Source organism: Bufo gargarizans, chromosome 5 (assembly GCF_014858855.1).
Source record: "Bufo gargarizans isolate SCDJY-AF-19 chromosome 5, ASM1485885v1, whole genome shotgun sequence".
Lineage (NCBI taxonomy): Eukaryota > Metazoa > Chordata > Amphibia > Anura > Bufonidae > Bufo > Bufo gargarizans.
Window position 1 is genome coordinate 364,427,357 of NC_058084.1, and position 27,654 is coordinate 364,455,010.

Here is a 27,654-nt window from a genome sequence, read left to right on the forward strand (position 1 = left end):
TTTGACTCTAAAAGCACACAGTGGAAAAAGTGCGTGGTAAAACCTTAAGTTCTGTGCATATACCGGAAAGGTCCATTATACCTGCACTTGGTGGCCCAGAAATCTAGACAGTAGTGCAACGGTGAAAAATATCATTAAAGGTTTTGCCTAATTTGACGATTGTACATGCATTATTAAAAACTGTGAATGTTAAAGTCCAGGCTGGGGAAAACAGCAAGGAAGTAAAGAAATCTTAGGAGGTGACTACGAGGAGATACAGATCTGTGTGGCAAGGTCAATAACCGTTATAACAGATATATAGTTACAAAATGCTTGTCAATGGATATGTATATCATACGTCCAAGCAGAGTCATTGTCATTAGCATTAACTACTGCTCAGTGGACATGTGTATAAAGCATGTGATACACTGAATAGTGTGATACAGCATACATATCCACAGATATGGCACATATAGCGCTGTTAATGACGATAAAAATGCAAGCAGACAAATTGAACCTTACTATGACCCCAATATGTGTTTCACGATGAGCACTTCTTCATAAGGGTTACAAAAATTTTAGTTAAATTATAAAGATTGATAAAAATAAAATATAGTAGGTTACCGTTTAAATTGTTGGTGTCTTCCTTCACGTATAAATATCTTAATATGCTGGATACATAGCAGAATGTAATTGTACTATACATTATATATACATCGATTTCTTAGGCCTTCTTGCTTCTTTTCTTATTCCAATGCATAAGATTGAATTTGCCGCACAGATGCACAATAAAGGAAGACAACTCTGATCGTCTTCCATGTCCATTATGGCCTTCATTCTGCTCCTCGGTATTGCTCTGTAGCACTCAAAAATAAATGACTGCCTTATATGAGCATTTACCTAGGGTTTTGGGTATATACCTACACAATCTAACCACCTCATTGTTAATAATAAAAACAATTGACTTAGAAATGGCACTTCACAACACAAGTTCAAAAAATAGACAAAAAGTGTATTTCCTGCAGTTCATACTGAAAACACCACAATATCAATTGAATTACCTTTCTTGTATTCCACTTTAACACTGCCATGCATATCATTCAGCCTATTTATTTCCATCTGCCTTGATTCATTTATGTGTCACCCGGATACATTGTATAGCACTGTTGAAAGTCCATTAATTCATAGTTCTCCCAGCAGCATGTCTTGTCTTCAATTGATTTGTCAAAAGAGTTGTGTGAATAAAACATCGTCTGAACGTCCCATTTTGTCATTTCTTCTTCCGCTGCACTGAGTGATATGTTTGGGCATGTTGCCATTTTTAAAAACTTGCTTAGTTGTGAGATTTTGGCCAAAAATATCTTTGTTTTCATGAAAAGTTTGTAAATCTCTATCATTACCACTTGTCCATTCCGATCATCACGACATGCATAGTACATACTGCCTACAAGTTCTCATTACAGTGGTCTTCAGAAGGCAGAGATTTCAAAGAAACCTCTGCCTTACCAGGCATGCCTCAGCAATATATGAGCTTTTACTCTATGATCATTTAAGGTCTCCCAGGTCAGGGCTGGTCGTGAATAATATTTAGGCTTCTCACAACTTAAAACATTGAGGATTCAGCCTGGTGTGACTGTTCTTACCAGATAGTGACCTGGCTCACACCTCCTTCACCTAAGGGTGACATTCCTGGAAACTGACAATGAGCCGTCAGCTCTTTCTGGTTTGTACATAATTACTTAAAAACAGACAGCTTTTTACTGGTGACTATGTAAGGGCACACTTAGATGGTCACAAAGTACTACAAATTGAAAGAAGACACTTGTTTTAAAAATGTAAAACAAATGTAAAACTTAAGGGAGTTGTATCACTTCAGCAAATAGAATTCAATATGTAGAGGAATTTAATACAAGCCACTTACTAATACTAATGTATTGTTATTATCCACATTGCCCCCTTTGCAGGATGGAAAATTTTTTTCATCACAATCTACACTGCATGTTTTCATGTTTATGACCACCCTGCAATCCTTCAGTGGTGGTCGTGTTTGCACACTATAGGAAAAAGCGCCAGGCTGTGTGCGCTCTCATGGTCCTGGCCACCAGAGAGGCCAACTCTTTTTGCTATAGCGTTCAAGCACGGCCACCACTGAAATAAGCAGTGTATTATGTGATGGAAAAATGAATCCAGCTAGCAAAGGAAGCACTATGGATAATACCAATACATTATTAAGTGGCTTGTATTAACTTACATAATAAATACTATTTGCTAAAGTGAGACAACCCCTTTAAACTATGTTTTAAGAAATTAAAAGGGTATCTCCATCACATACATTGATGGCAAATTATTAAAATGTCAGAATGAGGCCCTTGAGGTGAAGGAGCACACCATGCATGCGTGGTGTGATGTCCATTCACTGCTATGGGAGATCCGAAAACAGGCAAGCAAGTACGCTCATCTATTTTCGTATGCATGCACGGCCACCTCTCCATTCACCATTATGGGACTGCCAGTAATAGCCGAGACAACATTTGGTTATTTTCGTAATTTCCATAGTGGTAAACAGAGAATGGCTGCGCATGTACGGCTCCTCTTAATTCACATGAAAGGGCCCATTCTGGAGATTGGAGCAGGTTCCAGAAGCCTAGTGATATGCTGCCAATGTCTGAGATGGAATCCCCTTTTAAATGGGTTTTGCTATTACAGGGAGTGCAGAATTATTAGGCAAGTTGTATTTTTGAGGATTAATTTTATTATTGAACAACAACCATGTTCTCAATGAACCCAAAAAACTCATTAATATCAAAGCTGAATATTTTTGGAAGTAGTTTTTAGTTTGTTTTTAGTTTTAGCTATTTTAGGGGGATATCTGTGTGTGCAGGTGACTATTACTGTACATAATTATTAGGCAACTTAACAAAAAACAAATATATACCCATTTCAATTATTTATTTTTACCAGTGAAACCAATATAACATCTCAACATTCACAAATATACATTTCTGACATTCAAAAACAAAACAGAAACAAATCAGTGACCAATATAGCCACCTTTCTTTGCAAGGACACTCAAAAGCCTGCCATCCATGGATTCTGTCAGTGTTTTGATCTGTTCACCATCAACATTGCGTGCAGCAGCAACCACAGCCTCCCAGACACTGTTCAGAGAGGTGTACTGTTTTCCCTCCTTGTAAATCTCACATTTGATGATGGACCACAGGTTCTCAATGGGGTTCAGATCAGGTGAACAAGGAGGCCATGTCATTAGATTTTCTTCTTTTATACCCTTTCTTGCCAGCCACGCTGTGGAGTACTTGGACGTGTGTGATGGAGCAATGTCCTGCATGAAAATCATGTTTTTCTTGAAGGATGCAGACTTCTTCCTGTACCACTGCTTGAAGAAGGTGTCTTCTAGAAACTGGCAGTAGGACTGGGAGTTCAGCTTGACTCCATCCTCAACCCAAAAAGGCCCCACAAGCTCATCTTTGATGATACCAGCCCAAACCAGTACTCCACCTCCACCTTGCTGGCGTCTGAGTCGGACTGGAGCTCTCTGCCCTTTACCAATCCAGCCACGGGCCCATCCATCTGGCCCATCAAGACTCACTCTCATTTCATCAGTCCATAAAACCTTAGAAAAATCAGTCTTGAGATATTTCTTGGCCCAGTCTTGACGTTTCAGCTTGTGTGTCTTGTTCAGTGGTGGTCGTCTTTCAGCCTTTCTTACCTTGGCCATGTCTCTGAGTATTGCACACCTTGTGATTTTGGGCACTCCAGTAATGTTGCACGCTTGACTTTTCTCAGTTCATGGGCAGTTATTTTGCGCCTTGGTTTTTCCACACGCTTCTTGCGACCCTGTTGACTATTTTGAATGAAACGCTTGATTGTTCGATGATCACGCTTCAGAAGCTTTGCAATTTTAAGAGTGCTGCATCCCTCTGCAAGATATCTCACTATTTTTGACTTTTCTGAGCCTGTCAAGTCCTTCTTTTGACCCATTTTGCCAAAGGAAAGGAAGTTGCCTAATAATTATGCACACCTGATATAGGGTGTTGATGTCATTAGACCACACCCCTTCTCATTACAGAGATGCACATCACCTAATATGCTTAATTGGTAGTAGGCTTTCGAGCCTATACAGCTTGGAGTAAGACAACATGCATAAAGAGGATGATGTGGTCAAAATACTAATTTGCCTAATAATTCTGCACTCCCTGTAACAACATTTATCACCTATCAACAGGATAGGTGATAAATGTATGACCACTAGAACCCCTACCATCTCAAGAGGTCTCCAAGTCCCCCATGTGAATGAAGCAGAGGTGCTTCACAGGATATGCCATAAATGTCTGCTAGAAGGGGGGCCTAGCTCTTAGTCTCACACCTGTCTCTAGAATGAGGGTCTCCTAGCCTGCCTGGGGATTCGGCCACTGTAAATAAAGAGGTGGCTGTGCAGCTCTCGCTCTACATGTCTATGGGAGTTCTGAAAACAGCTAAGTAGGTGCCACTGTAGTAATGCACAAAACATTGCTTTGAATTTATTATATCAAGATATTGATATCAAGATTAAAGCACTACACTACCAGAAAATTAAAAATGAACACCCACAAAATGTAATGAGATTGAGCTGAAATTTACAAATTATAAACTGCTAGCGATGCTTGTTAAATAATCACACAACCAAGGTGGCACAAGCTTTTTTATTGGTTCTGCAGCGGGTATATGCAGAGACAGGGTCACATTAATACTGGTTGGCATCTCCCCTTGCTGCGATATAGACTGCCACTTTGGCGTGGTAATGGTCATATACATGCTGGATATCCTCCTGTGTATGTCATTTTAAGCTCTTTCAATTTGGACATGTAGTTTAACCAATGTGGTTGTTGGCTGCTGTGCATTGAAGAGCCGTCGCCCCTTCCAGTCACAGACATTATTGATGGTGAGAAATCTTGCGGTTAAGCTGCTGAATACCCTGAAGAGCATGTGTAGCCTGTGCAGTGTGTGAGAACCTTTTCTTGTTGGAGCACCGCATGAGGAGTAAAAAAAGGCAGTAGGTCTGGTTCCACAATGTCTTGGACATACTGAAGGTTGTGTCAATGGTTCCCCCATAAATACCAGAAGGGAACAGCCATGGTAGTAAACGGCACCACACAGTATGATACCTGGTGTTGGTCCCGTATGTCTCCGCGCTATGCATGAGGGCATTAAACACTCTCCAGCTCTGATGCAGTCATCAATAGTAAACACTAGCATTCAATGATGAAAGCAGTCCCTGCCTTGGTACTAATGATTAGTGTTGAGTGACTCAAAGTATCAGAGGTGGCCTTCGATTAGAATTTCTGCAAAAATTCTATTTATCATGAAGCCGAATTTCCTCATGCTTCATGGTAACAAATCAATTTTTCCTAAAATGATGGCTGAAAAAAAACCTCACCTCATCCATTTGCTTGTGGAGAGGCCATCAGCTCCCATCTTGATTGAAAAACACCTGCCAAAGGACCTGTGGTAATCATGTTCGCTGCAGGTCCTTTGGCGGATTTTCTTCAATCAAGATGGGAGCAGACAGCCACGATCAGCGTTGAATGTGGCATCTGAGTGGTAATATGATGGGGGGCGGTGTGATTGCTGTTCCCAATCATTTCTCCCGCTCCATACAATGGAAAGTGATTTGTGACGAAGTAATTCGTAATGAATCGAATTTCTTGTTGAAGTTTGGCGAATCAGATTTTTCAAAACTTGGCTTATCCTTACTAATGAAGGCTGCATCAGAGTGGTCAGTAAGGCACGCTTGTTAATGGTCCACAAGATGCAGAATTTAGGGACTATTAAAAAAAACATGTCGGTTACATGACTTATTTCATAAATGCTCTGATTAATGCTTTTTTAATCATATATGATATGAATTCTCTTTTATAGACTGAATTCCTAGTTTATAGACTGTAATATTTTCATAGACTGTGTTTAATAAAGGAAATGTGAATCAGTTCACCATCAGCTAATGAGCACAAGCAGTACAGTTAATGCTTTCATAAACATAAGACATTAGCAATTTGTAAGAGCGAATAACACATCTTATATGCAATATTCTCATGGTATCGTAACATTCAAACCTCCCCTTACATGACCTCAATCTTTCTGGATTAGGTGCTAGTGTAATCAAATGAGAGCAGACCTAGAACTAATAGTATGCTATCAAAAACATCCAGATGGCGTAAATAATTTGCATAATATTGAGCCTCAGCAGTCAGAGATAATGGAAACATCTAACTTTTAATTGGCGATTGGTCCTGCGCACGCTGTGCTACTTTGCTCCCAATTAACATGTAATAAGGCCAGAAATTTCCAAAATAATTAATGGACATCGGAAACTTTCCATTTTTTTAATTTCTTTTTGCATATGTTCTATTGACCTTTAAAGAAACAATATGATGAACAAATGAACATATATGACCAACATCAAAAAATATGGCATTCCACGTTCTGGATCCATAATCCTGGCTAAAATATCATTCATCATTCTTCCCGATAGGTATTAGCAATATACCCAACACAGACAGAAATGCAAATTGGAATTGTTAACAACAAAGGAGACTCAAATGTTGTCAGACTGTTGCTTAGGAACTAAAAGATGTCAGATTTAAATTTCCTTAAAGGGGTAATGCCATGATTGATGTAAAAAAAATGAAAATGAAAAATAATATAGTACATGGCAATAACTTTCTTACAAAGACAGAACTGGCCCTGTACCTCACAAGAATAAAGAAATCTTCCCATTCATTGCTCTGCTACATTATCTTCAGCCTGGCAGTTCAGGGGGTGCGTCCTTTCTGATGCAGCTCTCTCCCTGTAACTGCCACAGCTTCTAACAGAACTGAGCGCGTTCGACCAGCTCAGTGAGTCAGACAAAAATTAAGGAAAATAAGAAACAAAAGGTGGAGCTATGCAATCAAGTGTCCAGTCCTGTCCTGAAAGGGCCGGATGGGGGACAGAAGAAAGCTAGTTTACAGACTAACTGGATCCCAATTGATAATTCCCACATATACAAACATGAAGCAAAAACATAAACCAAATGCAAATCTACAAGCTAAGCTCATGCGCCTGAGTGCATTATGGTGTAATATAGCTGCAGTAGAGGTCCATTAGCCTTCTACCTCCATATGCCTCTGATTTCATAAGGAGTTTTGCTGTTGTGGTCATTGGATTCCATATGAATATATGTAGTGGCACACTCCATCAAACACTGTAAGTACAGTGGTATTCTGCCGCAAAACACATGTAGCCGTTCCCAATGCCTCCTATAAGCTAGGTGAGAATGTTATAGATCACAGGCTATTCCGCCATCCTGCTTCTTTTATTCCAATGATGCGGCCCCTCTCAAAGTCTATCAACTTGGCAAAATGGCTTTAGTGCGTTGTAGAGGAATGTGAAGCAATCAACGATCTCTACCCAAAAGTAGCCTCTGAGAGCTTTTTTTATAGGGCAGCAGGGGAAGCACTTTTATACCTGCTTGTGGCAATACCCGCTGTCTAATCAGACCAGGCCTGTAACGATATACTTATCTGTCAGAGACATTACTGCAGGCACAGTTTTGCAGCAATCCGACATTTCAATCTGGAGCGTTCATTTTTGTCAATGAGTGTAGACATGGAGGAAGAATATTTTAAGTAGGTGATTAGTATATAGAAGTAAGTTAGACTTCATATATTTATTAAAGATCGGTGTTATTTTTCCCCTTGTTTGCTGTAGATTGCTTGCACGGAAAAGACAGCAGGAGAGTGCACACAAATGTATTATTCTTCTGTTTCTGTTCCATTCCGTTTTTTTTACAGGTCCGTATACGGAACCATTCATTTCAATGAGGATTGGAAAAAAACTGAAATTACTCTGTGTACATTCCATATTAGTATGTGTGTTCTGCAAAAAAAATAGAACATGTCCCATTCCTGTCGGTTTTGCAGACAAGAAAATGCATTATTACAACGGATCCGCAAAATAAACGGATGCAGCACGGACGTCACACAGATGTCATCCATTTTTTTTTGTGGATCCGTATTTTGCAGACTGCAAAATACATACAGTTGTGTGCATGAGCCTTAAAGGGGTTCTGCACTTTCATTTAACTGATGATCTATCCTCAGGATAGATCATCAGCTTCTGATCGGCGGGGGTCAGACACCCGGTACCCCCGCCGATCAGCTGTTTGAGAAGGCAGCGGCGCTCCAGCAGCGCCGCGGCCTTCTCACTGTTTACCGCCGGCCCACTGACGTCACGACTAGTATCAATTAGCGTGGGCGGGGCTAAGCTCTGTTCACTTGGATTGAGCTTAGCCCCGCCCACGCCAGTTGATACTAGTCGTGACGTCAGTGGGCCGGCCACCCGGCGGTAAACAGTTAGAAGGCCGCGGCGCTGCTGGAGCGCCGCTGCCTTCTCAAACAGCTGATCGGCGGGGGTCCCGGGTGTCGGACCACCGCCGATCAGAAGCTAAAGATCTATCCTGAGGATAGATCATCAGTTAAATGAAAGTGCAGAACCCCTTTAAGGCTCATGCACACAACTGTATGTATTTTGCAGTCTGCAAAATACATGCAGGTTGCTCATGACTATTGTACTGTATATGTAATCTCCCATCTTATGTGGAATAATGTCTTTCATGTCTTAATTGATTAAGTCCGTGAGGCATTTTATTGATTTTGGCCTATTGGATATTGATTGTGTGCACATTTTGGCTTTGGCAAAGACAAACACTGGTTTTGATTTTAAAGTAATTTCTCCCAAAGAATTGAATCCTCATCTGCAGGAATGTGACCTTCTCTTTCTATGTAGGAGTAAAACCAGATTTAAAAATATATGATATCACTGTAAAATGGATAGTATAAAAATTCAAAATAGTAGTACTACTTAGATTGGAAAAGTAAAGTTTTCCTTTCTTGTGAATTTATTATTGATAGGTGAGGACATGCTTCTCATGTACACGTGGTGTACTTGACATATCACATGCAGTCTGTGTGTTTGTGTCAAGTGCATTATATGTACTGTACATGTACAGTCATGTGAAAAAATTAGGACACCCTTTGAAAGCATGTGGTTTTTTGTAACATTTTTAATAAAAGGTTATTTCATCTCCGTTTCAACAATACAGAGAGATTAAAGTAATCCAACTAAACAAAGAAAACTGAAGAAAAGTCTTTTCAAGATCTTCTGTAAATGTCATTCTACAAAAATGCCACATGTATTCCCTCTTAAATTGGCTCAGATCTCACACAGGTATATCACACCAGGTGCACATAATTAGTAGATCGTTACTCTGCATGTTGAATGAGGCTTGCCCTATTTAAACCTCAGACATTTAGTTTGGTGTGCTCCTGACTGTTGAAGTGAGAGTGAGCACCATGGTGAGAGCAAAAGAGCTGTCAGAGGACTTCAGAAAAAAGATTGTAGCAGCCTATGAGTCTGGGAAGGGATTTAAAAAGATCTCAAAAGATTTTGAAATCAGCCATTCCACTGTCCGGAAGATAGTCTACAAGTGGAGGGCTTTCAAAACAACTGCCAACATGCCCAGGACTGGTCGCCCCAGCAAGTTCACCCCAAGAGCAGACCGCAAGATGCTAAAAGAGGTCTCCAAAAACCCTAAAGTGTCATCTCGAGAACTACAGCAGGCTCTGGCTACTGTTGATGTAGAAGTACATGCCTCTACAATCAGAAAGAGACTGTACAAGTTTAACTTGCATGGGAGGTGTGCAAGGAGGAAACCTTTGCTTTCCAAGAGAAACATCGAGGCCAGACTGACATTTGCCAGAGATAAAGTTGACAAAGACCAGGACTTCTGGAATAATGTTCTTTGGACAGATGAGTCCAAAATTGAATTATTTGGACACAACAGCAGAGGACATGTTTGGCGTAAACCAAACACAGCATTCCAAGAAAAGAACCTCATACCAACTGTGAAGCATGGAGGTGGAAGTGTCATGGTTTGGGGCTGCTTTGCTGCAGCAGGACCTGGTCAGCTCACCATCATAGAATCCACGATGAATTCTACTGTGTATCAGAAGGTGCTTGAAGAACATGTGAGACCATCAGTTAGAAAATTAAAGCTGAAGCGGAACTGGACCATGCAACATGACAATGACCCAAAACATACTAGTAAATCAACCAAAGATTGGCTGAAAAAGAAGAAATGGAGAGTCCTGGAATGGCCAAGTCAAAGTCCAGATTTGAATCCCATTGAGATGCTGTGGGGTGACTTGAAAAGGGCTGTACGTGCAAGAAACCCCTCAAACATCTTACAGCTGAAAAAGTTCTGCATTCGAAGACTGGTAGATGGCTACAAGAACCGTCTCACTGCAGTTATTTCAGCCAAAGGAGGTAACACTCGCTATTAGGGGCAAGGGTGTCCTATCTTTTTCCTCAGTTAGAATAGGCATTTTTGTAGAATGACATTTACAGAAGATCTTGAAAAGACTTTTCTTCAGTTTTCTTTGTTTAGTTGGATTACTTTAATCTCTCTGTATTGTTGAAACGGAGATGAAATAACCTTTTATTAAAAATGTTACAAAAAACCACATGCTTTCAAAGGGTGTCCTAATTTTTTCACATGACTGTATATTGTATTCACGTTTAATTATATATTCATTTTTTGGAAAAGAGCAAGCATGAAATCAAAGTTATAACATTGGGAAAGTTGGGTAATGAAACAAGAACATCTGAAAACAAATTAAACAAACGGTATGGAGTGTAAATCATCATACTAAGCACCAGGGTACATTAGATTCTGTGCGTTAATATTAATATTACACCACTGCATTTGTGGTTTAGTCAATTATCTAGGCTTATGTTTATACAGATATTATGGATTTTTATTGAAGATAAATACCAACAAATAAAGATATATTAAAACAAATTTATACTTTTTGTTTCACACCCAGATAATTGAGACAATGTGTTATGGGTACACATTTAGTATTGAAGCATTGCCAGTCATTGGGTCAAATACTGAACAAATAATGGAGTATGATGAATGTATACACAAGTGGTCATTTCTGAACCACTTACCATCCCATTTTGGGTATTACTGGCCAAGCAATCTTTTTTCATCATCACATTTCAAGAGCTATAACTTTTTTATTTTTCCATCAATGTAGCTGAATGGGGGAGGAAGAATGGGAAAAAACACCAATACTGCCACTGAGTTTTACGTAATAAGTTTTGCAGTGTTAATTGTTCAGCATAAATGATACCTTTATTCCCTGTACAATTACAGCGATATCAAATACATAGTTTATTTTTTTACATTTTACTACTTTTGCATAATAAAAACTATTTTTCTAAAAAAGAAAACTGTTTTGCATTGCCGCATCCCAAGACCTATAACTTTTTTTTTATTCTTCTTTCTACAGAGCTGGGTGAGGGCTTGTACTTTTCATTGGTATTATTTTGGGGTACATAACACTTAGCTTTTTATCCCCGGGGAACACAGATGCCTTCAGCTGCCAAGGCACATGCAACAGGTCAGCTAATTTTATAGGCACAAATCTGCTGTCAAATGCCATTAAGGGATGCAGCAATAGCAAATACGCAGAAGAGAATCTATTTTTGCACTTTTTTCCATTGAAAAAATGTTGTTCAATGAAAAAAGGTGTGTTTTCAAACTTTTATTAACCTTTTTTTTTGGGCACATGGTTTCATGGCAACGTTTCTAAACGCAGTGTTGGAGCAACAAAACTATTGGACACATGTTCTTTTGTCTAAAGTGCACCTAGACCTTCAGCTACATTTTATTAAAACCTATTGTAAATGTGCTAAAATAAATATTGCTACTTTAATTATTTAATTATTTTAAAAAAATAAACTTTTCCTAGCAAATGCCCTTTAGAATCCACACAAGGGGTTAGCTCAGCACATGCATACTGCACAATACACTAGAAGACTCTATGGCTATCTTGGAGGGGGGGCACTGGGGGTATATAAAGATATCTACATGTAATAGAGGGGAAACTCCAAACAAGACGTCTCTATAAGAAGACTACCCTGTCTATTGTATCTGCCATCCTGGGCTCTGGCCAGCAGCATAGGAGGAGATTCTCCAAGATTTGATTTCAGGTTAAGTGACTATATGTGATCTGTATACAGTATGTCTTCTATCACTGCTTAGTAAATCTTTTATACACTTGGCCATTGTTTAAACAATTTTTTTTTTTTACCAGTGTCAAATAATCTGCACCAAACATTTGTACCCCCCCCCCCACACAAACATCAATAAAGTTTATATTTTTTACTGTCCTTATCCTGTCCATACTTGTAGAGTAAAATATGCAGATCGCTTCTCTAGCGAAACCCGGTACATGTTGCAGTAATAGCGCTATCAAGTATTAAAAAAGGGGATATCTAATGTATTTCTGACAGATAGAGAAGGTTTCCATCAGTCAGAATTTATTTATTTTCCTGTCAGTGCCTCTAAGTGATTGTTTTCAATTACCTTTACAAAATGAATCAATGTGACAAACCAGAGCAAACTGGGCTCCTACACAGGGCGGCACTGAAGTAGGTGTAGGGTGGCCCAGCTCCATTGTAAGTGTAGCGGCCATGTTGGGTAACTGGAGCTTAGCTACCATTCAATAAGAGCCTGGGAAGCCCCTTAATAAATGAAAGGCCAGAACCTTTTCCCATACTGTGCAAGCACGGCCACCACTGCTAGATTGCAGGGTGGTCATAACCATGGAAACAATATACAGATGACTGGATCTCAGATTGGCGCAAAACACACCTCCTCAGGACACTCGTAAAGAAATCTTCTTTTTTATGCATTTTCTTTTTGCCAAATAAAAACTGATGTTCTATGGTAAGTTCATATCAGCATTCAAAATCCGTCAGCCTGCCGTAGTTCACTGTATATACTGCATTGCCAAATAATGCCGCAAACTGCCGAATTCTCATTCAATATAATGGGATCGGGTGGTGAATGAGAATTCGGCTGGCAGCTTGCCTGGTTGCCATAGACCGGGGTACACTGCTGGCTACGATAAATCTGCCCCAATGTTCGCAGAGTGCAAGAATGCTGTCACGTGTTGTGTTTGCCTTTGTATTTTAGGCAATGGTGCGCCCCTGCACAAGTATGACTTCCCCATTCACTTCTTTGGATGGCTCTGTAGTAATTATCTGAACCGACATAGCCATCCCATAGTAGTGAATGGGGGTGCCATACTTGTAATTACACTGGTCACCACTGAAATTGCTGCGGCCAGCAGGTAAACAGAGCAGAGAAAACAGCACTTGTGTGAACGCTGCCTTCTCTTCAAACAGCTGATCGGCAGAGGTGTCGGGAGTTGGACCCCCGCTCATCTGATATTGATTAAAATAGTAACTTTTTTACTTTGTCGTTGACATAGCCATATGAAAGCTTGTTTTACGTGGGACAAGTTATATTTTTAATGCCACCATTTTGGGCTGACAGTGTGAAAAAAACATGCAATTTAGCCATTGTTTTTAGGGTTTCATTTTTACCTTGTTAACCACACAGTAAAAGTGACATTTTTACTTTAATCTGCAGGTCAGTTTTGAGTTTTTTGTTATGTTTTACTACTTTTCAACAAATTAAAATGCTTTAAAAAAAATAAAAAAAGATTGCTCTGTGTTATAATCTGACACCTATAACTTAGGCTACTTTCACACTAGTGGCATGGACCTCCGGCAGGCTGTTCCGTCGGGTGAACAGCCTGTCGGATCCGTCCTGCCGCTAGTGAACATGTGCCCCCGGACTGCCGCTCCGTCCCCATTGACTATAATGGGGCAGAGTTCCAGTAGAGGGACGGCAGCGCACGGCGAGAGGCTGCCGGAATAAAACTACGACAAGTCCGATATTTATTCCGGCAGCCTCTCGCCGTGCGCTGCCGTGCCTCCGCTGGTACTCCGCCCCGCCCCCATTATAGTCAATGGGGACAGAGCGGCAGTCCGGGGGCACACAGTCACTAGCGGCAGCACGGATCCGACAGTCTGTTCATGCGACGGAGCAGCCTGCCGGAGGTCCGTGCCGCTAGTGTGAAAGTCTTAGCCTTAGTTTTCTACTGACGGATGAGTAATTCAGTATTTTTTATTGATACTACTTTGGGATACATGTAACCTTTCGATAATTTGCTAGATGCCTGATATATACAATATATATATATATATATATATATATATGTATATCTATATATATATATATATATATATATATATATTTCGAATTGTACATGGCCTGATGAAGATCTGATGTCCACAATGAAACACATTGCCTTTATCTGTTATTCTATTTAATAATAAAGGAAAAACCTTTTTTATACTCCTTCTTTGGCAGCACCGGACATTTTTTTTTTTTTTTTCCCTTCATTTTATTCACTAACTCACTGATGTATTATTACATCACTAAACATAGGTATTTAATGCTTGGTGCCAAAACAGTTAATCATTGGGCTCTATCACCTGCACTGTGTTGTGCTGCCACTATATGCCCTAACAGCATTGTGACTGGTTTGCACAACAACAAGAGGTGATTGTGGTGCTTTACAGCCTCCCAACACCTTCTGGTGCTTTATCTGGCGATGCGTTATGTTGGCGCGGTGTGTTTTTTATTTATAGATTCAATAGTGAATAAAGGAAGCCCAAAATTTTTACAAAGTGGAGTTAAACAACACGTATCAACTACAGAAAAGCATACTGAACCTTCCAAAAGTCAGGATTGGGTTAAATATATCAAGTGTCTGTTGCAACATGAAAGATGTGTAGATAATGTAAAGATATAATGTATAGATCTGGGAAAAGCATTCATATGAAACAGAAAAATGTGCCAATGAGCTGGAAAGTAATAATATATAATCTGTTATACAGGTCCTTCTAAAAGAATTAGCATATTGTGATAAAGTTCGTTATTTTCTGTAATGTACTGATAAACATTAGACTTTCATATATTTTAGATTCATTACACACAACTGAAGTAGTTCAAGCCTTTTATTGTTTTAATATTGATGATTTTGGCATTCAGCTCATGAAAACTCAAAATTCCTATCTAAAAAAATTAGCATATTTCATCCGACCAATAAAAGAAAAGTGTTTTTAATACAAAAAAAGTCAACCTTCAAATAATTATGTTCAGTTATGCACTCAATACTTGGTCGGGAATCCTTTTGCAGAAATGACTGCTTCAATGCGGCGTGGCATGGAGGCAATCAGCCTGTGGCACTGCTGAGGTGTTATGGAGGCCCAGGATGCTTCGATAGCGGCCTTAAGCTCACCCAGAGTGTTGGGTCTTGCGTCTATCAACTTTCTCTTCCCAATATCCCACAGATTCTCTATGGGGTTCAGGTCAGGAGAGTTGGCAGGCCAATTGAGCACAGTAATACCATGGTCAGTAAACCATTTACCAGTGGTTTTGGCACTGTGAGCAGGTGCCAGGTCGTGCTGAAAAATGAAATCTTCATCTCCACAAAGCTTTTCAGCAGATGGAAGCATGAAGTGCTCCAAAATCTCCTGATAGCTAGCTGCATTGACCCTGCCCTTGATAAAACACAGTGGACCAACACCAGCAGCTGACATGGCACCCCAGACCATCACTGACTGTGGGTACTTGACACTGGACTTCAGGCATTTTGGCATTTCCCTCTCCCCAGTCTTCCTCCAGACTCTGGCACCTTGATTTCCGAATGACATGCAACAGTCCAGTGCTGCTTCTCTGTAGCCCAGGTCAGGCGCTTCTGCCGCTGTTTCTGGTTCAAAAGTGGCTTGACCTGGGGAATGCGGCACCTGTAGCCCATTTCCTGCACACGCCTGTACACGGTGGCTCTGGATGTTTCTACTCCAGACTCAGTCCACTGCTTCCGCAGGTCCCCCAAGGTCTGGAATCGGTCCTTCTCCACAATCTTCCTCAGGGTCCGGTCACCTCTTCTCGTTGTGCAGCGTTTTCTGCCACACTTTTTCCTTCCCACAGACTTCCCACTGAGGTGCCTTGATACAGCACTCTGGGACCAGCCTATTCGTTCAGAAATTTCTTTCTGAGTCTTACCCTCTTGCTTGAGGGTGTCAATGATGGCCTTCTGGACAGCAGTCAGGTCGGCAGTCTTACCCATGATTGCGGTTTTGAGTAATGAACCAGGCTGGGAGTTTTTAAAAGCCTCAGGAATCTTTTGCAGGTGTTTAGAGTTAATTAGTTGATTCAGATGATTAGGTTAATAGCTCGTTTAGAGAACCTTTTCATGATATGCTAATTTTTTTAGATAGGAATTTGGGGTTTTCATGAGCTGTATGCCAAAATCATCAATATTAAAACAATAAAAGGCTTGAACTACTTCAGTTGTGTGTAATGAATCTAAAAGATATGAAAGTCTAATGTTTATCAGTACATTACAAAAAATAATGAACTTTATCACAATATGCTAATTTTTTTAGAAGGACCTGTATATCTACTAACCTTTTTTGCATGGTGTATATGGGAGGGAAGGATGATTTTGTATTATTATTGTAATAAAGTAGAAAATCAGTGATGTTGCATATGTGAAGTAAAAATAAAATGCATATTTATTTTCCAAATTCAAGTTTCAATATTTCATGCATAATTTTGTAATATGCAGGCCATTAAAATGCCATCAGTTTGAAATTTTCTTTAGGCAAAGTTAATAAAATAGTTATTAAATTGATTCTCCATTGTATATTATGAACACAAATCTGTGAACCACCAAATTGGAAGAAACTGTGAAAAGTGAAATGATTTATCTCACACGATGTTGATAAATATGTGTAGAGATGTTTCATTAGTTTTCATGTCACCTACATACTGCAGTGAGATTTCTTAAAGGGAACCTGTCACCAGTTATGGTGTCCTAACTAAGGGCAACATAAATAAGTGACTGATTCTCTTAGCAAAATGCTGGGTCACTTTCTTTAATTGACCAGTCAATCTGCCAACATCTATTGAAAAGCTCCAGCTAATAATGATGAATCATAAATATTTATGAGCTCCTGACTCTCCCCGCCCACCTGCTGCCGAAAGACAGTTTTTTTTCCATATGAATCAGCAGCAGGTGGGCAGGGGAGTGGCTATAGCTCTGAATTAAATATACGCTGGACTCAATGACATCACGCTGGACTCAAATCAGCTCATTAGCATGTGGCATGTGGCATCTTTGTGTGTATATTATGAGGTAACCATCTGTCACACCAGTAAGTGAATACATCTAAGGTACTTTTTAGTAGTTAATGATTGTATATAATTAGTTAGATTATAATCAAATATCCACATGACAGGTTCCTTTTAAATATTTTCAACATTTTAAAAAGTTGCATTTCATAAACGTTGCTAAATCCTGGCTACGTAGCAAGTCACAGCCACTTATCAATTCACTTTTAGAAAGTGACGTGCATGGCGCAAATAGCTCTAATCTCTGCCACAAATAGTAAATGCCACAAATAATAAATGTATCTCACAACAGATAAAACACCGTTTTGGATTACAAAAGGCACAAATACAATGATACAATGATAAATATGGGCCATTATTTTCAAACTATCACAGAGCTGAATGGTAGTCCGTCAGTCAGCCTTAAAGGGGTTGTCTGGGTTCAGAGCTGAACCTGGACATACCCATAATTTCACCCAGGCAGTCCCCCTGACTTGAGCATCGGAGCAGTTCATGCGCCGATGCTCTCCCTTGCCCCCTGCGCAGGATCGCACAGAGCAAGGGCTCTTTTATTTACCATAACACACTGCCAGGCAAAGGCTTCTGCCCAGCAGTGTGTTTGGTGACATCACTGGCTCTGATGGGCCGGCTTTAGCGCTGCCCTAGCCGTTGTACAGGCTAGGGCAGCGCTAAAGCACGCCCATCAGTGCCGGTGACTTCACCAGGGCTCACTGCCGTGCTGAAGCCCCCACCTGGCAGCCCTAAGGAGAGCCTAGTTTGTCACTGGAACTCCAGAAAAAGCCTTTGCCCTGCGTGATTAAGCGAGAGCATGAACTGCTCCAATGCTCAAGTCAGGGGGCATATACTCTTAGTAATGAATAATTGAAGCGCCATCTTAAAAGCAATGACCATACCTGACATGCTGCTAGGCATTATGGATAGGTAGAGCTGTGCATTCTTCTAAGCATCACAAGTAACCTGAGAAAAGAAAGGAAAACTCATCAGAAATGATTTGCATGTATTTTAACCAGCGATACTGTATCCGTGACATCATTTTGCTGTATGACAGTATGTTTGTGCTTTTATGATAATAATACTGGTAAATGATACAGATGCAAGGGTTTCCCCCCTGATTCCATGAGAGTCTTGATCTTCTTTGCTACGTGATCAGAAAGCTGGTTGGGCACATTTGAATAGACAGTTCCCATGATCTGAATAATTCTGCACCAAGAAGGCAGCACTATACAGACCAGCATACCCTGGGTGGCTTACACAACTTTTATGAGAATAGCAGAGCAGGCAATCATCTGACCCTTCTCCCATAATACAACAAGAAGTAGGGAAAGGACTAGTCCAATGTAAAGTGTTTGCGAAAGATAACCATTTGGACACCAAGAATTTTCTGCTGCTTTTTTCTGTTTCCAATCCAAAAGAGCTCAATGCAGAAATAAAAAAGGTATTTACAAATGTTACTAATAGGCGGAGCTTCACTTTAAAAGGGTTTTCCAGGATTACTATGATTTTTAACAGATGAGCTCATTTAGTTGTTTACCTCACTCTGGTAGGTAGCACTTCCTATTGCTGTATCCAACCAAACCCATGATGCACTTCTCCTGTTTCTGCCACTGCTTCAACACCGCCCCTAACAACGCCCAGCTAGTTTATAACTCCTCCCACCCAGCTAGTTACACAGACACTCCTATCACTGCCCCTGTTGCTGCTTTGACACGCCCATGGACATAACACCACAGGAAATACGCAAGAGCTACATGAACATGGTCATTTGACCACTGGCCAGAATGAAAATAGGAGCAATAAAGGTTGATCGGGAGGGTCTGAATGCTGCAGGAGAGGCAGGGGAAGGAGTTAATAGAAAGTCTAAGGGCCCATCAGGGGAACATTTTAGAGCCATCCTGCAATTGGGACCTCCTGAAGTCCTAGTGGATACAGACTGCTCAATGTACATAGAAACAAGTGGCACCTTTGAAGTAAATATCTTAAAATAATCTGTCAATGTTTTTTTCCCCGCTATTTTAGTTGCTGTCCATATTTAAATAGCAACCATTAACACAATTTGTTGCTTGTATTTTTTCTTTCTTGATGGATTTTTGTAGTGTTTCTGAATAATTCAACTACAGCTGTCAACATTTCACCTGAGAAATGACATTCTGTATTTACAGAGCAAAAGGGAAACTTCAAAGATAATTTGTGTGGAAAAAAATGCAAACCGAAGAAAGTGTGGGAAAAACACTGCATGAAAGGTAAATTGCCGCCTTCTGTACGACAATGTACTTTAAGGACATAGACAAGATATCGACAAATGCTTTTACATTTCTTTGCATGCATAATTATAATCTCTTGGACCATAAAAGTAGTCACAAATACAAAATAGGGATTTTTAACCTGACACTTGGATTTAAGGTCAGATTACCAACATATTAAACAAACTTTTTTAGATTGGTGGTGCCTTCACAATTCACTACAGTGAGGATACAGGGGAAATGTAATACTACTAGACAGGGCCACACCATGCATGTGGCAAGTTTGATATGCCTCAGGTAGCAATCTTCTTTGACCGCATGGAACATCAAATTAATAAATTAATCAAAATCAGTCCTCATATATTTATATATACATTTTGCTGAAGTCTGAGCAAAATTGACACAAAAATATCATCATGATTTGCTCAAAAACACCTTGTTTCCGACAATATTCTAAAGGAACTTGCAGCAAATGTGTAGCATGTTGTAACAATTTTGCACAAATCAGTACCAATCCATAGATTTACATAGTGTCTATGCATGTGTGGAGTAGCTGTGTATAGTGTCTGTGTAAATATTAAGTAGAGGACCCCCAGTAGAGTCAGAATTTTTTGGTCTGATCCACAGTCTGAATTTGTCAGGGTCTGAATTTGTTTAGCAGTTTGGTCTGTGCACTTTATTCATTATGAAGTCTGGGCCCTGGTTTGAACTCTCAATTAAAGGACTTGTATGGGCAGAAAAAAAACTTTACTGTACAAGTAACATACGCACTAATAAACTGTTTTTTTGGTAATTGCGCTCCTGTGTAACCTGTTATCTCTCCCTTCCCCATGCAGGAAGTCTTGTAGCTTCTGATTTCACACCAGGCAGTATATTAATAAGTGTTTTACTTGTATCCTATACATTCAAAAGTGAAAAATGTTTAATGCCTAGACAACTCCTTTAATTTTGAGGTCATGTCTTGGATCTGAATTTATTTAGGGGGAGGGGAGGGGGGGGGGGAGTGGTCAGAGGTCTGAATTTATCTAGGAGACTGGTCTGAGTTCTGAATTAACTTTGAGGTCAGGTCTGACTGGGCTAGGTTCTGGCACAGTATTTATGTAACAAGCTTGACTCTCCGGTGCACACTCCAATGGACTGTGCATGGTAGGTAATACAATTCAGATTTTATGCAGCATATAACCACTATATACTTGCACCATTCAATCTCAATAGGGCTGAAGTAAGCTGCTGAACTTGCCTTTCTCTGTTAGCCCCATAGACTTTGAATGGAACAGCTCCACAGATGCTCAACTGAAGCTCCATTCAAACTCTTTCTCACTGCGGTCCTGCGATTGAATACACGCATGTATAAGACTCATGGAGTATCACTATCTCATGGAGTAACATAATATTGATGAAAAATATGCTTGTGTGAAAACAGCCTAGAAGACTGCGATACAGAATATAAGAGTTTGAGATTTTGAAGACCACAAACATACAGAACAGAGGGGGAGATTTACTGTCCCAGAATTATGGCTTAATTTGTGGCAAAAACACCCCACTGTTGTACAAGCCTAGCAGCAAATTTATTATTGTTTTTAGATACTTTTGCGCTTCACTCGACAAAAGGTTTAGAAGTAAAAATAGTGGAAATGCTTAAAATGTGACAAGTCAATATTTTTTCCTCCCTTTTTATTTAAACAATTATATAACAATTATATTATTTATTTATAACAATTATATTTTTTCTTTAAAAATGTATTTGTATTTTTCAATTCTGGTGAACGTACTGGTGTGACATTGAATGAAATATGAGTGAAAACAAAAGCAGAAAAAATTGTGTTCTGGGGCACTGAACACAAACTGTAATTTATTGCACATAAGTTATTAAAAACAATTAAAAATAGACAAGCAGAGGGCAATGTGCTTCGGAGACGGTCGCCTCCTTCCTCAGGCCAACGAATAACGGATACCATTGCCAATTTATAGCAATGCCCCAGAAGTGAAAAATCAGTGCAAACGTCATAGTATGAACCATACTGTATTGAAAAAATTATATATAAATCATAATAAAAGAGACACAGATATTTTAAAAAAACTGATACTAACATAAGTGTCATATTACCAAAAACACATGAATATAATGGGGAAAACAAACAAACAATTATTACATAAATGAAAATATAAATGTGAACAAATTATAATAACAATAATAATATTTACCATACATTAGTGAATGTTAAAGCAACAAATTCTGCTATTTATCGACATCAATGTTGGGGTTCGGGTTCCAGCATGGATATCCCACTTGGTTGGGTGCAGCGTTCATTCCAACTGAGTGTAAGCACTTCTCAAAGTTGTGCCTGAAGTAGCACAACTAGTTCTGGTAAGTGGAATTACATTGCCGGCCATCATTGCTATTAACAGTGCTTCATTCGTTTCAGACTGAACAAAATATGGCATGTGTACTTGAATGCTGACTGTATCTTTTTGTCAACAAATGCATATTTAGTGAAGATTATTTTAGCTCAATCATCAAATGGTATAGTACACATATTTTACATTGTTTTATGAAAAAACATTAGTATCTGACATCCTGATTTTAGCACTTCATTCAGATGTTCATGGAAAGTGCTGATACTGAACAGCACAGTTCAAAAAGACACGAAATATACAAACTGCACCACCTAGTGGAAATTTTGAATATTTCTGCTTGTGTGTACAAAATAGATTATGAAATGGAAGTCATTTTCCATGAACATATATGTATTAGATTGTTTAGGATGCATTAAAGTTTGAAGATTTCAATGCAAGTTGAATGAAAGACTTTTTCATTTATGGCTTTGTTTGATAAAATTAAAGCAAAATATATTTAGATGCAGAAAATATATATTGTGGAAATAACCTCACCACTGGGTTTTGGAGGGGCCTGTTTGCAAGCCTTTTGCCTCAGGATTATGGCCCATATATTAAACCTTTGAAGAAGAAGACAGACCGGCCGCACAGCCTAAATCTGTGGAACTGTTTTGGGCAGGAAAGCCATGCTTGAGGTCGGTCAAATGTGACTTCCATGGAATTTGGGAACCCCTGCTCGGATCTGGGTGATTTCTGGATATGTTGTTCACCCAGATCAAAACTATCTAGAGATGTATAATTTATAGGTATATGTGGGGTTTTGGGGTGTTTTCTGTGTTTTGGGGGAAAATGTGTGTTTTCTGCCTGTGAGTGACTCAGTTAGCCCATTGTGTTTGGTAATTGTATCACAGGCAGAGCCCATTCTGTTTGTTGTGCGCTGCAATTCAGGCTTTGCTGGGTACGGTATGTACGGATTTACTTTCCCTTATAAGCAATGCTTCCGGAAGAATAAATGAGCTATAATACCATTGTATCCAGGAGCCTTTAAAGGAGTTTTCCAGGATTACTATTTTTTTTTTTTAACAGATATGCTCATGCAGTTGCTTACCTCATGTACATCTTCCCCACACTTTTCAGTTTGAACTCTCCTGACCCATTTTCATCATGTAAACCAGTCACTCTGGTTTGTTTCCATCCTGTAGGTAGCACTTCCTGTTGCTGTATCCAACCAAACCCATGATCTCTTCTCCCAACAGCGCCCAGCTAGTTTATAGCTCCTCCCACAAGCTAGGTACATAAACACTTCCCTATCACTGCCTCTGTTGCTGCTTTGACACACCCATGGACATAACATCACAGGAAATAAAAAGAAGCATGGACATGGTCATGTGACCACAGCCCCCAGCAGAAAATAGGAACAATAAAAGGTAAATGAAATACATTACAAAATTACAGCTACTAGGATTAAGCTACTCGAGCTTTGGAACATAGATTCAAAGTCATTTTATTTAAAAAAAACTTTGTTGGTAATGTAGTTTCCGTACAGCATTAAAATGTATGGGCTCCGTGTAGCCAAAACTCGCCTTTGTCGACTACAGTGTTCATATTTGCGTATTTAAAAACATTTTAAAATAGGAATCCGAAGTCAGTTTTGGTACCGAGGTAACAGTTGGCCGAGACAAAGTTTTGCTATATGATAAACATACATTTTAATGCTACATGGAAATAGCATTACCAACAAAGTTTTTTAATGTATCGACTTCAGATCTATGATCCGAAGCTCGATTCGCTCAAGCCAAACAGCTACCTTCCTAAATAATTATTTTAAAGGATATTGATGCAAACCAGAAAACCACTGTAAACCCCTTTAAACTTCGTTCTGCCATTTTTCCCTAGTGTCATGCATACAGTTTTGGAACAAGGGCCGGTGTAACAAGAGGTTGAGTCTCTATTCACAACTGCTTCGGGACACCATTGTAGACTCCATCAGATTTGCTGCATACAGCGTTTTTTTCCTGTGAAAATGACACACCTCTGCAGAACCTGAAAGACAATTCCATCGCCGGAACTGCCTAAAAAATACCGGATCCGGAAAAACGGATCCGGTATTTTTTTTTTCAGAGATTTAACGGTGTGCGCATGTGCGGACCGGAAGAACGGATCCATCAATGCGGCACTAATACACTTCAATGGAAATTAATGCCAGATCCGGCATTCTGGCAAGTGTTCAGGATTTTTGGACGGAGAGAAAAATGCAGCATGCTGCTGTATTTTCTCCGGCCAAAAAAACGTAAGAGGGACTGAACTGATGCATCCTGATGCATACTGAACGGATTGCTCTCCATTCAGAATGCATTAGGATAAAACTGATCAGTTTTTTTCAGGTTTTGAGCCCCTAGGACGGAACTCAATACCGGAAAAGAAAAACGCTAGTGTGAAAGTACCCTTAACTTTTCTGAGTTTATAAAGTGCTGAATAACAAGTGACCTCAGGCAAAGGCATCCATCAGCGCTGTGCTCTCAGACAGGATGTGTGATCACACCCAATTTCTAAATGTGCTCAGCTAGTAAACAAGTTGAGGGCTCCAGCCACAGCCTGTCGCACCATAAATACAACACAACAAACATTTCTGATTTAACCCTCTTGCTGCCATTTAGAAAAATGAAAAACACCTTCATACACGGTTATATGCACAGAAAGTTATAAGCACGACACCACACAGTTCATTCTACTTAGACTTTACATGCACTTATCTTCATTAAATCACCAGAACTGAAAAGACCAAAAATCTTTTTTTATGCTGCAAATTTTTAAAAAGTAATCTACACATACAGGGACAACACAAAAAGTAAGTGACCCACCCAAAACTTTATATTTCCTGAAGGCAGAAGACCTGGTGGTTGCAATTGTCTTGACGGACTGTTGACAACCATGTCCGCCTTCATGTAATTTTGTGACAAACATGAATTATTTTAAAAGATGCATCAAAACAAATATATGCAAAATGCACAAGCAGAGGTTTATACATAAAAATAATATACTGAGGAATGCAAAACTCCTATATACCACAAGTGATGTCATGATGAAGGACCAATGTTTTTGAGGTAGCCTGCATAACGGGCATATGTTTTTGATGTCTGGATTTTATCCTTAACGAATAAAGATCACTTTTTATGGGAAACTGGATTTGTTCTAATTTTTGATACCACACGGGTTTACATCAACAACTTGTGCTGTAAAAAAAACCCACTGGAATGGAGGCCATCTATTATTTGGTCATCATCCACGTTTTAAAAATGTATACTGTACACAGCAAACAGCTACAACGTTACAAAAATCTACATTTGCTGAGAGTACAAAACATACTGTTTATATAGATATATATCCTGATATTTAATACACACAACCACCTTCATGCAACTTTGCAGCAAATAGTGATTGTAACTGGAAAGAAATTCTAATTTGCAACTAAAATGCATATAAATCCCAATGCAAATATAAAATTGTCTGCAAAAAACTGTAAGATGTGAGGAGTTTACATATACCACAAAAATCTAGTGCATGTGTTAACGAAATGCTGCATGTGTTGAAAAAATGCAAAAACTGCAGGGATGTAGAAAACAAATTTGAATGCAAGTACTGGGATTTATGTAGCATACTTGAATACTTTTCCATCCCGCTACAAGCTGTAATCCAAATTAAAAATGATAAATCCTTCAACCTATTGACTTTTATGCAGGTATAATATGGGTGTGTTATTGCTTCTGGATTATGAATACAGGATCTGAACCTCCAGAAGTTCATCAGAAAATGAGTTAGAGAGCCATACCGCTGGTTCTGATAAACGGCAGGAGGTCCATTTGTCGCATCCATAATATGGCCATAAAATAGCCCCTCCGTAACACATCTGTCTGAAAAGCTTAAAAAAAAACTGCAGTAATTGAAAATGATTGTTTATAGCAACAGTCAATAAGCAAGAATTTATTTTCTGACTGACGAAAAACTTTTCCATCTGTCAGAAATATATTAGATAATTCTCTGTAGTGATAAGTGTTAAGGCCGATTCATTGGCCTGTATTTGTGGGAGGGGCACGGTTGCCTATATCATGGCACCTCTGCCCCTCCTTCAATGAACGACGTGTCAAACGCTGGCCTCGTTCGGTGCGTGAAGTTGCGTCTGGTCCTGGAAGTTCGTTTCCACGCAAAGCAAGCTACTAGATCAGGTAAGTGGCTGCCACAATTGCAGTCTCGGCTCACAAGTCCGGCCGGCAGTGCCGGCTCCCTTAGGTAAGAGGGGGCCACACTGCACCGGAGCGTCTGCCAGGAGCCCCGACTCCCACGTGGCATGAATCGTAGGGTGCAGGGATCAGCGCGATCCCGATTCATACGTCTCTCCTCCCCTAATGTCTGGCACGGGCCGCTGTGCCATTAGCTAGGTAGGGCTCTCGGTAGCTGTAGTTAATTCTTTCCCCTCATGCCCCTCATGTCCCCCATGTCCGCTCTGGCCCTTGTCATGTCAGCCGCACACTCACCTCAGCGTCCTGCTTGCTGTCTCCTCCGCTGTCTGCCCGTGCTGCAGGTGGCCGGCGCTGTGTGAGCTCCCCCTGGTGGCCGCCGGAGTCAATGCAGTCCATGGAGCAGTGTTGGTTGTCACAGGCTCCCTCTGGTGGCGTCTGCCGGCTGTACAGTCCATGGTGCTGTGCCCTGTGTTGGCTCCATCTAGTGGCCACCAGGGGTTATGACCACAAAAAAAAAAAAAAAAAAAAAGGGAGTGTTGAGAAATGGTGTGTGTGTGTGTATATATATATATATATATATATATATATATATATATATACATATACATTTAAGAAAAAAAAAAAAAAAAGGGGGGAGAAAAGAATCATTATAGAGTGTTACCCATGCTTCACTGATGGAGTTTAAGGAAGGGGCGATATACTTGTTCAGTGCTAGTTAGAGGATCTCCGTATTGTTGGGCACACGCCTCTACGCCTGGCGGTATGTCGTACGCAGGGATCTTACATATGAATTATTCCAGGATCTGTGTCGTCCTTCTTCCAATATATTCTGCACGTTGTTCAACCATCAGGGTACAGTATGGCAGTAGCTGTGTCGTGTTACTATTCCTCTTCTCTCCTTCTGGTGGTGGGTCAGTTGTGCCACCGTCAGACTCATCAATCACTGGGGTGTTCTAGGTTCAGCTATCGCTTCTCCTCGGCTCAGGTCCTCTCGTCCCTTTTCACTCGTATTCTTCACAGTTGCATGGGTCTCGACCTTCCCACAGCTTACGTCACATGATCCCGGTGTCGGTTGGCAGTCAGAAATTGATTTGTGCATGCTGTATTTACAGGATATGTCACGCGCTTCAGACATAGTGGAGGCTTCGGTCGACAAGAACCCCGCCAGGATGTCAGAAGGGGGCAATGTGTCGTCTCCTCGCACTTGGACCGTCCCTAGGCTGATGACGGAGATGTCCAGACGGGGTGTTTCGCATCCCGCTTCTGCTGGGAAGGCTGAGTTATACCGGTTATTGTCATTAACTAAGGCCCTCAGCAGCAGGTAGAAGTCTCAGTGGTCACTGTTCAGAACTCGCTGACACAGATCCATCTGTTGTTGAAAACAGTAGGGTAATTGCCTGTCGGGATGTGTCAGTGGTCCTGGAAGGCCGGGACCACAGGCTGAACCGCAAGCTCACGGTACCTGAGTTTGTGCTCGTTTTTAGTTTGTACAGAGACGTAGTCTGTTCAGTTCGTCCCGAGAGAAGGGTTGAACTGGATTTATACTTGTTCAGGATAACAGAGTTGGGCTACAAGTACGGTGGGAGTTCCTTCTACGACTACCATTGTTCTTCTCGGTCAAGGCAGCTGCCACCTCAAGTCAGTTCCAGTTTCTTACTAACTGGGCCAATATTGATTCAGAGATTTGTGGGCATTTCGC

General features: G+C 40.2%; 1 protein-coding gene across 6 annotated transcripts in view; it reads right to left on the reverse strand.

The window, feature by feature from the left end:
* THRB (thyroid hormone receptor beta) overlaps positions 1 to 27,654 on the reverse strand; it is a 344,635-nt gene that overhangs the window by 92,989 nt on the left and 223,992 nt on the right. For all 6 annotated transcript variants that reach the window (XM_044293323.1, XM_044293324.1, XM_044293320.1 and 3 more), the window contains one exon: positions 18,034 to 18,097. In XM_044293323.1, the coding sequence (XP_044149258.1) occupies positions 18,034 to 18,052 (19 nt within the window). In that variant the 5' untranslated portion in view covers positions 18,053 to 18,097. The remainder of the gene's footprint in view (positions 1 to 18,033; positions 18,098 to 27,654) is intronic.